Here is a 14,416-nt window from a genome sequence, read left to right on the forward strand (position 1 = left end):
GGGACGCTAAATTGAAGCATCTGATTGGTTTATGATTTCATGACGTCATGATTTAAAATGTATCTCCTTGCATCGTGAATATCGACTTGGCTAAACAGTAGTTTAAGACTTTATAATAATTTTGACTGAAATTCAGAATCTTTAGTGAAAAAAACAAGGAATCCACGGATTTTGCATGATTTTACTGAGTTTGAGAAGTTAGAAGTTCAAATTTTAGCGGGCCCACTTCCGGGATTGAAAAAGAGGCTAAGGGTTTTCTCCGGTGGAGCAATGAAGTACATACAACCTAACTTGGAGGATTTCCAAGACCGTCAACAGAAACATGTGTTATTATAGGGGTCGTCAATTTGAACTGTTGCGATTTTGACTTGGTTAATACATATAAGGTCATGACCTCATTATAGTGTTTAAATAACTTATTTTATTGTGAACGCAAACTAAGTTAAGATGTCAATTACTAAGGTGGCTGCAGTGGCGTACACACGTTTGAATGGGGTGTTCGCTGTATTCAAACCACCAGAGATGACAGCAATACAAGTTAGGAATACAATTGAAAAGAATTTACTAACTGGTAAGAATAATATCAATAATTATCATGCTTATGACATCATAGATTTACTGGATGTGGTCATCATTATACCGAATGGTGATGGTAACGATGATGATGATGGTGATGGTAACGATGATGATGATGATGATGATGAGATCTTGCTGATGATGATGATGATGATGATGAGATCTTGATGATGATGATGATGATGATTATGATGATAACATTTTTTTGCACAAGAAACTTTAGTCACTTACTTAATTAAAAAGATTTACATAAGAAAAAAACCAAAATTGCTGTTTCAACGGCATGGAAACAAATGTTCAAAAAATTAGGTTCAAGTCAAAACAAATCATCATCATCATCATCATCATCATTGTCACTGTCATTGTCATCATTGTCATCATCATCATATAATCATGTCATGGATGATGGTAAAAAGGACATAAAATTACTAGATTAGTTTTATTTTTAATAAAATTTGAGAAGTATCCCTTCAATTTGACCACTGTTTCAGTGTTGCAGCCAGAGGGGGTTTTAGGGTCATTTGACACACATTTTTTGGACCTGACCCACAATTTTGGAAGTGACGGGTCATAGATGACCCACACTAAAATTGTATGCAAATATGTTTAGCAACATGACCACACCTATAATATATAACAGCAAATGATTGTATATATTGCATAGATAACAACAGAGTTGAATTGGCAACTGCATAATCATACAGCATGGATCAGCATGTGGGTAAATACTTTTTAAAAACTGGTGCTCTTTTTCATAAATTCCAAAAAAAAAATTATGATGACCCAGAAAAATGAAAGTCTCGGGACACTATGTCCCACTCTTTGAAAAGGCTGGCTGCAACGCTGATTGTTTATTGTCTATGATCTAATGCACGTGTTTTAATCTATAGAATTGAATAGTCTACAACAAAGACCACAGCAAACGCTGGTGAAGATTGTGAAAGATGACAGTAAAGCAGACCCCAATGCTCTAAAAGTTACCGAGGTGCCATGTCTTGCTGACCACCCATTGGTGAGTGGTCCAAGGTATCATAGACTGGGTATAGTCTGTCTCACTGCGTTGGATAGAATGGCATCTGGAGTCATGGGTAAGGGTTTGGGCTCATCTTTTGTATTTGAAAACAAGGTCAAGAAATCCTTGAATGTCATAAAAATATTTTTTTTCTTCATCATAATTTTGTTTATTTGACCGTCATACTTCTTATATTAAGTTTTATGTATGATTGAAATAACAAACAGTGAAGCTGCCAAGAGATAGTGGTTGCTATAGGTACTATGGGATAGTAGGCTGGAGGTACCATGGTTAATACAACCATTTGATATTAAGGAAATTCTGTGACTGAAATCAAAAAATCAAAATTAAACTATGTGCGATGTCACTGTGAAAGTGATCCTAAGTAGTGAGAAACCACACATGGTAACTGTCTTGATTGTTGAGTTTAGACTTGGTGAATCAGTGAATGTTTTAATGTGAGGTTCCTATGCACTATGCCTGTAGTTTTATTCCTTTACATTGTATAATACCTGTGGCTATTTAACATTAAACCGATGGATATATTTCCAAGAATAAAGTGTTTTTTTTACAAAGAAAGACTTTGATAATGAAGAATATGACAGAACTCCTTGACATGTGAGTGCAAGTGTGGCGTACTCATGGTATTTGCATGAGTGATTGCAGTTTTCTCAGCAGCCATATTTTCACATGTGTAGCATGGGGTTCTGTTATCATTACATATGTTTTAATCTGAAACAACAAATTTCTGTAAAAATGACACTATGCGATCACATGCTTTTGTGTAGAGCGAACAATTCTGTCTTCATTTGCATATCATTTGCATGCAGGTATGCAATAATTTTTCAGTATTGCACTGCAGTGCAAATACCACTAGTAGTAAACACACGTACTGATGCAAGTATTCGTTGGTGCATAATGTGATAATGCAATGTATTCAATGCATAAACATAATTAGTCAAGTATCAACAAAATTTACTTTTATCTCTTGAAAAATCTAAATTTAATGGGTTCTGTAACCAAAAGGAGAATGACTTTTAGTTTGTCTCATTTAGTGTTACCTGCTAAATTGCCGCTGGCACTATTTTTTTGTGTATTCTGTTTGTCAGTGATGTGTATACAAGGAGGCATCAACAAGAGAGGTTTACTGTATTCAGCCCAGTTTCCTAGTGTGTATGAAATCAAGGGAAGACTGGGAATGGCAACAGATACCTTTGATGAATCTGGTAAAGTTTTGGAAAAGACAACATATAGTGAGTATCAAACCTAAATCTTTCCATCTTTTCTATCAATGTCTCTGTTGAAATAGCAGACAAAATATTATTTTTATATATGATACCATGAAATCAATGCTAGTTTTACGTCATAATGCTCCGAGTATGATTCCATGGACTAATACAAATTTCAGCCGAAGGTGAGAATTTGTAGTCCACGGTATCATACGAGGAGCATTATGACGTAAAACTAACATTGATTTCATGGAATTATATATCTGTTACATAATTAAGGCAATCCATATATTTTTTCTACAATTTTGAATCAAATTTTACAACGTTCCATCACACTATATTCTCCATCGTGTATCAAATAATTCTGTCCGATGGCTATGTAAATTACATAATTCACTAGGTCAAGTTTATGTATGATCTACAGGTCAGATTGTACTGTGGTTTTCAAGCCATAATTATCAGTTGTAGGCTTGCGATGTGCATGTAATATCAAATTTAGTTACACATGTAAAACGTGAGTAAACCTTGTCTGAATATGACATTGGTTCCATAATTTTAATCATATTTGTTCTGGGATTTTGTGATAACTTCAGAGTTCGAGCTCTGAACTCGCATGACAATAAGCAACTGACTCTAGTCTGCTACATACGCAAATCATCATCGATCATCAACATGATTTTTAGATGGAATTAAATAGAAATAAAAGTACAATGTATCAGATTCGTATTACCCAAGGATGTATGTAAAAGTAGTGTGTTCATTTACCAGTTTTGAGAGTACATAATTATTACGATCATAGCATAAAATGGCAGGAACAGTCATTCGGAAAATAAAATTCAGTAGAACAGTAATGATTCGAGTTCTTCATCTGTCCTGTTTGAAATCACACAGGTTAAAATTTGCATGTGTTTATTTGATAATAATAGATCGATTACACTTGGTACTAGGTAGAGTGTAAACCTTCCCAACTCTTAGCAGTATTCGTGGTGAGCTAATGCAGTCTGATAAAAATTTCATCAAGAAGACCACAGTTGACTGTGTTTATATATAAACAAAGGAGCAGTAGAGTAGATGTGAAATGTGCTAAATAAAGCAAGTCAATGCTTCTTCTTAATCAGATTGTGAGCTAGTTTTCTTCTATATTACAGTACATACAAAAGAAAAACAACAAAAGCTTGATGGTTGACACTATTAAACTGGTTTCAAGTTACATCTCTTTGAGAATAGGAGCGGGAGTGGTAAATGTTAGTCTATACATGGCTCCAATTGGCTATAATTCCTAGCAATCTGATTGGTCAATGTCAGTCTATGCCTTCAACAGTCTAAATGCCAATCAGGTTGGCTTTTGATTCTCAACATGACAACTAACATGTCATAACTCAAGCTCAACCTCCACAACTACTGATCCAACTTTCCACGTAGCACGTACTGCATTCAGTGGGGGACCATATTGGTTTTTCGTAGTAAAAATGATAGCATTCAATTCTAATTCTAAACATCACAATTAAGGACATGTTAGTTCATAAACAATACAAGTATGAATTACTTTTTCTGATCAGTGAAATTTCTATATAACTAGAACACTACATCATCATAATTTAATGGAATGTAGTTCAGATCAGCGTGCGAAATTAACGCCGGTCCTTCGGCCAGAGACCAACAGATTTCCGTTCGGACCGACAGTTTTTAAGAATTACAACAACGTATCGGTCCTTATGACCGACTGAAATTTGGAGTAAATAATAACATTTATTCAAAGATATATCCAATTTCACCTACACGAATCTGATCTTGTGTTACCTATTTTACTCTCGACATCATCTCGTTCAAGTCAAGCGACACAGAGCTAGCTCGCTACGTGTTGTTGTCAATGTTGATATGTCTACATATGACGTAGCATACAGCATTTACTTTATGAAATTATGTTAGCAAACACATGATTGACCGAATTTCTCAAATTATTTGTGTCTTGACTAATCAGAACGTCTTAGACATTCAGACCCATTTTACACATTCAGCACATGCGTCTTTTCCCGCCATGATATATTAATTGTAGTAAAGTTTACTGTTCTAAGTGTATGAAACTTTTAACGTGTTTGAGACAGTTCCACGTTGTATTTATAAAGTATGTGGCGATATTTAGAAGGCAGCAATGAACTTCCGAAGAAGAAGATGAATTTAAACAGACACTGTTTTTTAAAGGCCGGTATTTAAGCCGGTAAATGTTAGTGGGTTTCCCGATCAATTTACCGGAGTTCCCCATGTATGTGGCCATGATCAAAACAAACTGACGGAAAACATATAAACTACTCTGAAAATGGCGTTTTAACTAATAAAGAAGGCAGGTACACTTCGTAAAATATCTTCAGTACGATTATATTTTTTTTTTGTAAAACAGTAAAAAAAATGCGTAGTCTGATTGCTTTCAATTTGATTCATATGATAATGTATGTCCTGTCATGTTGTAATCAACGTATAAACTTAGAAATGTTGCATTTTTGTTGCCATTGTTGTATCTGGAAAATTACTGCATCTTGCCAAACACGGGTACATATAGTGGATGACACATTACAGTACAGTTACCATATCACGCTCCCACGTCAAAAAAACTTGCATTGTAAGACATGTTTAGCCATAGTTCTCTTCATCATGGTCAGATTTCTTACACAAACAGTCGAGTCAGAGACGATAATCAATACACCACGGTAGGGTATACGGGTAGGGCTTTATGGGGGGGGGGGGGGGGGGGGGGGGGGGCTTCAGTACATATTTGAAGGAAGACGAAACCGCTCCATGTCACTTTTGTGGATGGAAATTGAAATAAAGTGAATACACAGTTTTCAAGAGGGATAGTTATGCGACAAAACTTTTATTTCTGCCATGATGAATTTGTGGGTCTACGTTCGCTTAAGAGTTGGAAAGCTACATCAGCTGTTGCCACAGACGATGAATCTAACTTTGATTATGTGATTCAGAATTTAGTGAATCGTACAGAGAGGAAGGAGAGGACTGTGATCTCTTAGAGATTGCAGATAATGTAGATTTAATGATTCATTCACCCATATTATCTACAATCTATGGATATGTATTTCTATGGTGTAATGAATACATTCAGTCTCGGACCACTTTAGTCTATAGGATCAGATTATGCGAGAATGAATATTCATAGTCTCTGGGTTCATAGTTACAAATGAAAATCTCTACTCATAGAGTCAAATATTTCTTGGTAGTGAATCAAAATTTACTTCCAAGTTATTTGTTGACTCTGTGAGTGGAAATTTTATAAAATAATAGTGGATAGTGAACAATTCGTTGTACTCTCTTTTACTTTAGTATATCTAAAGATATGTTGTATCATATTAAAGTTCAAAATCATTTAATCTGTAAATGGAGGGTATATAAATGTAGGTCGTGAACGTGAACTGCATTGAGTATGGACCAGCAGTTTTCCTTAAGGACCAGCAGTATTTGCTACATGTCGGTCCTTATGACCAGTAGTCATTTTCCCTTAAGTTCACACACTGGTTCAGATTTGAGCCAGTGTATTTTAAATTAATTTTAAATAAATTAATTAGTATTAACACTATCAATTTGTTATGTTAAATATGCATTTAAAAAAGTATCAAAAATGTGAAGTAAACTCTGTGATATGGCAAAAGTGGGCGCCATTGAAGGCAGCTGTGTATATCACCAATGCGTAGGAGCTTGGGCATAACTGTCACCTCACATAAAGACACAGTCAAACAAAAGTCAATTTAAGGTGGATTTCATCATTCTATAAGTTTACAACGTAGCTTCATTCCAGATCAGATTTGATGATTGAAGTCACCTAAAAACTAACAACACAAAAACATATTAACTTTCGTGATGATATCATGCTACTGTTCAATTTTTCCATAGTAAATGGCGTTTTACCGTCCCAATAGAAATGGGGTTTCCCCTATTTACAAGGATGGTGATAATACAAACCCATCAAATTACAGACCGATTACAGTTCTGCCTGTCATCATGAAAGTGTTTGAAAAGTTTGTACATAAGCAACATTACTCTATAAACATATCCAAACGCATGATCTTTTAAATCAGTACCAGTCAGGTTTTAGACCTGCATGAACACTCAACAAGTACAACACTAATAGATGTCAGCGAGTATGTCCTAAATAACAATGAAAGTGGGCTTTTAACCAGGGTTGTATTTCTTGATCTAAAGAAAGCGTTCGACAAGGTCGATGTCAATATCCTTTTATATAAGCTATCTAAAATTGGCATCAGTGATGTGGCCCTAAATTGGTTTAAGGATTATCTGACAACGAGAAAACAGAGTGTCTATCTAAATGGAACACTAAATGAGCCACTCCCAGTTGAATATGGTGTACCTCAAGGGTCCATACTTGGCCCCTTACTTTTTATTGTTTTTATAGACAGTTTGCCAAATGTTGTTTCTAAATGTAAAGTAGTTTTATATGCTGATGATACAGCACTTTTTTATGCAAGTAAGGATGTCAGTGAAATTCAGCGGACACTAAACTTTGAACTAGGTAGGGTCCATACATGGCTGTCTGATAATAAACTTACCCTAAATGTAAGCAAAACTAAAAGTATACTACTAAGCACGTCCAAACGTCTGAATCAAAGTTCATCTAAAGTCCTTACGGTACAGATAGCAGGCCAAATGGTGGAGCATGTCCAGGCTTTTAAATACAGTACAGATAGCAGGCCAAATGGTGGAGCATGTCCAGGCTTTTAAATACGGTACAGATAGCAGGCCAAATGGTGGAGCATGTCCAGGCTTTTAAATACAGTACAGATAGCAGGCCAAATGGTGGAGCATGTCCAGGCTTTTAAATACAGTACAGATAGCAGGCCAAATGGTGGAGTATGTTCAGGCTTTTAAATACCTCGGTGTCTGGATTGACTCCAACTTAAATTGGGAAACTCACATAACCAAGATCTGTAGTAAAATATCACAAAGGCTGGGTGTACTTAGGAGGGTAAGACCATACCTTACATTTGATACTACAAAGATGCTTTATAATGCGATGGTACTGCCACTGTTTGACTACACTGCAGTAGTGTGATCAAACAGTGGTACGACTTTGCTGACCAGACTTCAGAGGCTCCAAAATAGAGCAGCCAGGATAATCCTTCAGTATGGGCCTAGGACCCATTCTTTTACTATGTTAGAGAGTTTAAATTGGTTGTCGTGTAATGAGCGTTTTGCTTTTCAGAAGGTGCGCGTTTATTTTAAGTTCTTCATAAATTAACACCTCTGTATCTTACTAAATATGTCAAGAGGTTGGATGAAGTACATAACTATTCCACTAGACAAAGATCCTATCTCAATATGCATGTGTCGAGAATTAGCAGTAATTCCGGCAAGAGAACCTTTAAATACTCTGGAGCTGTTTTATGGAACAGTCTACCAACACATATTAAGCAGTGCAAAACAATACATACTTTTAGAAATACATACATAAATCATATTATGTCAGAGAGGATGACTTCCAGTATGGTGTAACTGGATGGCGGTGTAAATTTATCTATTGATATTGTTGCTTTTTCATCTTGTCTTGTTAAAAGTTGCTTTCGCATTGTTTGTAATCTCTTTTAGTGTGGTATGTAATGTGGTTTTGGTGTGGTAACAGGGCCCAGGTGGAAATCAGATTCTGTTGTTTCCTGGCTACCCTGTTCTTAAATAAATTTTACTACTACTACTACTACTACTACTACTACTGTGTGCTTGTATGTTTGTTGGCTAACATCAGTTAAATTGATCAGCTGACCTAAGTATCAGGTGACATAAGTATCAGGTGACATAAGTATCAGGTGACATTAATATGACGTAAATGTCACCACCTTTTTCAGGATCTTTGACAAACATGTTAGCATTTATTGGTCACTATTCTCCAAACAAAGTCCTAGCAAAGAGAATGTGACAATCATCAGTCTAGGCTGCTAGTAGTATACTTATAAAGCGTTCTTCTTACAGATCATGTAACTAGAGAAAAGATTGATAGAGTTGTAGCTGCCATGACAAGGGTACATCAAAGTGCAATGTCAAGGTTAGTCATTTTCTCATAAAAATCTTATCTGTACTGGATATTAACCTTTGACATTGACCTTTGACACACCATTCTGATCCAGTCTGACTCTCATGGTCAGGAGGAAATAGAAACATTTCAAATTGTATTTTTCACAGCTATATTGTAGGTACAAATCCAATGTTTATGTTTGTTCACCTGTAAATGTATCCCTGTATCACTTTTACCAATAATATTTATGTTAAAAACAAAGGATTTTGATTTATCATCAAACTAGGAAGAGGATTTGAATGGTCAGTGTGTCTGATCTAAGGAGAAGGTCACTACTTGACATACACACACACACACACATGTACACACACACACATACACGTACACACACACATATGCGCGCACACACACACGTACACACACATACACGCACACACACATATGCACACACATACATGTGCGCATACACACACACACACACACTGCAGTCTGTATTTCTGTATTCCTGTATTTAGATGTGTCTATCTATGCATTCATTTGGTAAGTTTGTTAAAAACGGCATGACACATCGTACAGACTACGGCATGATATGTCGTACAGACTACGGCATGATATGTCTTACAGACTACGGCATGATATGTCGTACAGACTATGGCATGATGCGTTGTACAGACTATGGCATGACATGTTGTATCTTACAGGCTACATTAGGAAATAACCAAGGAAAATAAAGTTGAGTCACAAACTTATAAATCACCACTTTTCTCACCTAACAGTTTATATATAGATTTTTGAAAAAATCAGGCATTTCCAACTTTGTTAGGAAGAATTAAGCAGATTTTATCTAGACAAGTTCTCATTTTATTTGATGTAGGTTTTCTGGCGTAGACATGCAATCACAGGAGGCCTATGAATTAGCCGTACAAGGAGTTCTCAGACCTGGTATGGACACAATACCCCCAACCTTGATGAGAATGAAATGTACAGAGTTTACAAAACCTGATTTTAACCTAGGTAGGTGTACATCAGTAAAGGTAGTTCAAAAAACAACACAGGAGTCTTCAATAGTTTACTCCTTTAATAATTACCAAATTAGTTCATTCCAAATTGTGTCCGACACAAGGGTGGCAAGTTTGTCCTCAGAAAATTGTAAAAGTCGTGAAGTTGCTAAGCTAGTGTCTACTCGACAGGCAGAAGGTGATGCTATATTCATATGCTGTGAAACATGTATGCATTATGCAAATGACATCATCGGTTTTTAATGATGTTGTCAGTACAGGCATCATCATGAAAATTGTTGACCAGTAAATGTCATTTGGGTTAAACAGTGCAAACATTGTACATACCACTTTACTACATATTAACAAATCACAGGATAAGAAAGGGACTAGGTGTGTTACTAAGGGTTGTGTGTATTTATGAATGGATAAAACTAAAACATAATATAGGTAAAAGTTACATCATAACCAGTGGAGGGAGGCAACATAGACAATTGCCAGGGTTACAGCTATTTGAACTTAGGGCAAATAGCAATACTCTAAACAACCAACAGCAATTGTATATTTGCACATCTATGGGATTTTTTGCTCTAACACAATGCTGATGAAATTTTGAGATTCGTTTCCAAAATAATTTGTTGACTCTGTGAATAGATATTTTCACTTGATACAATGAACTCAGAGTCTTTGAATGGTCCAATTCTCACATTGTAATCTTGGTCTTTCCTGCTCTGTACAGAAATTGAATGCATAAAAGAGGAAGGTGCTTTTTTGAGGAAAGTGGTTCATGAAATCGGATTGGAAATGAAATCAGCAGCAGTTGCTACACAGGTTAGACGTACAAGACATGGACCTTTTACTTTGGAGCACGCTTTGCTGAAAAAACACTGGAAATATGACTATATCAGCGAAGCTATTCAACAAATGAAACCTCTTGTCAAGAAGAAAAAAGTCCTGCCTTATTACAAAATGAAGAAACATCTTTCTGAGGAAGTGTTCCAAGAACTGAAAGAGAAGGAAGCCAAGTTACAAATGTTGAAAGAAGGGACTCAACGTATTGAAAGTGGAGTCTCTTCAGAGTAACCTTTGACCTTTGACAGTTGAACTTTGTGACTTGCATGTACAGTGACAGCATATTGCTATCTCCAATAATCAAAATATTTTATTTATCCAGAATACCTGACAAGTTTTTTTTCTTGTTTGTATGTTCATGGAAAGTTATTCCTTCCTATGATATCCAATTTATAGTGAATGCCAAGAATGTAGGCAGCTAAAATCTATAATGTTGGAATCACATGGCTAGGTTGTTTTGTTTACAGCTGTTTACTTTGTACATCATCATTTGTTTTTTTTATTTTGTTGTTCTATCAGTGAAGGAGGCGATCATTCATGGAACAACAAACTCATAAACAAATGACAATATATGATTGGAAGGAAATAGAGAGAAATAAAAAACAAACAAATCTTAGCTGTATTCACAACATCAGATTGGCAGGTGATTATGTGTGAATAAGATACAGGAACTTAGCAATAAGTCAAACAATTTTGTCACCTTCATGGCAGTAAGTTGTGGACCAGAGACAATTAAAGAGTTCTCTACATTGACCAACACAGTAATATGATCCACCAACAAATGATATTACATTCAAAGTTATTCTGTTTGTAAACAGATAATAATAAAAATGGAGCAGATTTCTGTTATTGTAAATTGTGTTTTTTGGTCAATTAATAACAGTGTCATAGACTTTGGTGTCAATGAGTACAAACACTTAGTTAACATTTAAAAGTTCAGGGGTTATTTTTGTGTCCAAATGCTGCTGAATTTTCAATTTTTTTACTACAAAATTACATCTCAGCATTTGTACATTTATAGACATACTATGATTTTGTTGCCAAGTTTGGAAAATCAGTCATTTGACCTCAATATTCTTGATACAGGATTTCATAATTGTGTGATGTAAATCAATATCAAGAAGAGATTATTTATGCAATAAAGGTTAGAATTACTATACCGTGATACTGGATTATTGAAGTCAATCAAGATGGTCTTGCAAAAAGCTGTTCTTAGGGAGTGTCCACATTTTACTTCAAGGGCAGGCCCAGAGGATTTTCAGGGGGACCATCAATTTTTCTCGGGAATAATTAGGGGGGGGGGGGATATGGAAAAAAAAATTATTAAATGCAACATAAATCGACCTGCAATTCTGGCACTTCTCAAAGTTTAAGTTGTCCGCGAGGATGTGCAAGACTTGTTTCATCACAATCAGTGTTATCATCAGTACATGAATTTTGTGAACTATCAGTATCACAATTGTCTCCATCACTGCCTAGATCATGCATTACAGAAGAGTCACTTTCAGTCTCAGAGTCACTACTATCTGTTTCACTCATACCCATGATATTACTTTTCATTTCATTTGCAGTCATTGTTCATGACACGATGATCCTATCAGTGATAGGCAAATTAGGGCTAAAAATGTGTCTTTTTGGTCAAAAGGCTACAATTGGATTAAGACGTATTATTGATATGATCTCATCAGTAATATGCAAATTAGGGCAAAAAATGTTTATTTTTGGTAAAAAAAAACTGTAATTCAAAACTACTGAGCAGGGACTATTAGTTGTTTTTTTACCATTGGAGTAGTTTTTTTACCATGGGAGGAGTTTTTTTTTACCATGGGAGGAGTTTTTAAAAAGTTTTTATCCAGAAAACGACTCCTGTCTCAGTAAAATATAAATAAGAATAAAAGCAGTAAAAAATACAACTGGTGTAAACCAAAGTGCTCCTGTAAATAACAACTGAATTTATCAAATTATTCCATTATAACAATTGTATAATTATCCAAACTAAAATTTGTGCACATCACTGAAAAAGTATTGCTATCATAAAAGTGTGATTCAATATTTAATTTTGAACAAAATAAATATTATGGTTTACCACACTTGTGTTTCTCTCTGAAGCAGAGATCACAATGTTTAGAAAAGGGAAAAGAATTCATCCAGCAAAAACACTTTAAGTCCCCCAAGTGAGTGACTATTACAATAGCACTCCATCTGTCCATAATATGTCATTTCTCAGACTTGCAATATCAAATTTCTTTCAAAACTGGCACATTTTTTTTTTCGGCATATGTAAATGTGACCATTAAAACTTGCACAAATGTCATTCTTGGTGTATGTTTTTCTTCAAAATTAAATAAATATCTTATATATCAATTCATGTAAATAACAGAATTGATTCAAGTTTGTATATTCCAGATAACAAGATGTAAATATTTTACACTGGAAAATTAGATATTTTAATATTTCCCAAATATTTCTTCTTTCAGCCAAGGAAAATATGAGTGACCTAAGGGGCCTTGCCATGAGTCTCAAGATGATCAGTGACAAAACTTTGGTTCATGAGTATTTTCCTGTTGATTGAAGTAAAATATGAAAGAATAACATATTTATACCTCCTCGGGCATAATATATGAAAAATTGGCAAAATTAATGGTGATTTGACTCGTACTTATAGCACTGCACAACCAATGACATAGACACAGGTTGTCTAAACAGAACAACCAATCTATATTTACTGTTTGAACACAATAACTTGGTTTGTGCATTGTCTGTAAATACATGTACATCAAATACTATTGTACAAATAGCCATTGTTAATTATATTGATATCCAAATAGGCTTAATATTTTTTTCATCTATACATCCCCAGATGCATCCCCATTAAATTTCAGCCCAATCTGCTGAGTAGTTTTGGAATTATAGATTTTTGACCAAAAAGACACATTTTTAGCCCTAATTTGCATATCACTGATGGGATCATCATGTCGTGAACTATTCTTAATCTAAACACCCTTAAGAATGTTCCCGCCAAATTTCAGACTGATCAGCCCAGTAGTTTTTGAGTTTAAGTTTTTTGACCAACAATCACATTTTTTGACCCTAATCACACACCGGTGGTAAGATCATTTTGATTTGAACAATTTCCCAGCTAGACACCCAAGGTAATACACCAAACAAATATCATGGCAATCGGTCCAGCAGTTTTTTACTTTAAAGTTGTTTACTCATTTTTAAGATTCTTCACCCCCTCACAACTTCATTTATTCCTGAGGAATGTACTTATAAAAAAGAGGATTCTCTCAGCCCCTTCTCAACGATTATCGTACCTTTGAAGCCTTCAGTATGGTGCAGTTGTATAATCAAGTAGACACGAAAGGAGATTTGTCGACAATTTTTGGCAAGGTCAAATTAACCACCCCATTTCCTCTCACACATCGACCTCTCCATATGTGATCACCTCCTCAGAGGAATAATATAGTAATATTACAAACAAGGTGTAAAAGTAAAACTATCTTTGTTTATTGTTCATTGGTTGGTTACAAATTGTACTTTTCTGTTATCACCCAATATGATCTCTTCATTCATGGTATCACCGTTTCCACAGAATGACCCCAAGTTGGACGACAAGTGTAACACTGTGGAAACATATAAAAGATATAAAATTTATGATACTATTAAAAGCAATTTACATATTAGTAATATTTTTTTCATGTTTATGTGTTGAAGA

General features: G+C 35.1%; 1 protein-coding gene across 1 annotated transcript; it reads left to right on the plus strand.

Annotated features, from left to right (window-relative positions):
* The first annotated feature begins 303 nt into the window (after positions 1-303).
* On the plus strand, positions 304-11,464 carry LOC144441376 (pseudouridylate synthase TRUB2, mitochondrial-like). The gene is made up of 6 exons (XM_078130933.1): positions 304-571; positions 1,467-1,664; positions 2,698-2,841; positions 8,806-8,878; positions 9,723-9,862; positions 10,586-11,464. Exons 1-6 carry the CDS (start codon positions 448-450, stop codon positions 10,927-10,929), a joined length of 1,023 nt encoding a protein of 340 aa, XP_077987059.1. The 5' UTR covers positions 304-447; the 3' UTR covers positions 10,930-11,464.
* The last annotated feature ends 2,952 nt before the right edge of the window (positions 11,465-14,416 follow it).

This window comes from Glandiceps talaboti, chromosome 10 (assembly GCF_964340395.1).
Source record: "Glandiceps talaboti chromosome 10, keGlaTala1.1, whole genome shotgun sequence".
Lineage (NCBI taxonomy): Eukaryota > Metazoa > Hemichordata > Enteropneusta > Spengelidae > Glandiceps > Glandiceps talaboti.

Bases quoted from the DNA above. Each gene is read 5' to 3' on its own strand.
- LOC144441376 (XM_078130933.1), top strand. From the start codon at position 448: ATGTCAATTACTAAGGTGGCTGCAGTGGCGTACACACGTTTGAATGGG. The intron at 572-1,466 runs GTAAGAATAATA...TTTAATCTATAG, and splicing joins TGAAAAGAATTTACTAACTG to AATTGAATAGTCTACAACAA. The intron at 8,879-9,722 runs GTTAGTCATTTT...TATTTGATGTAG, and splicing joins CATCAAAGTGCAATGTCAAG to GTTTTCTGGCGTAGACATGC.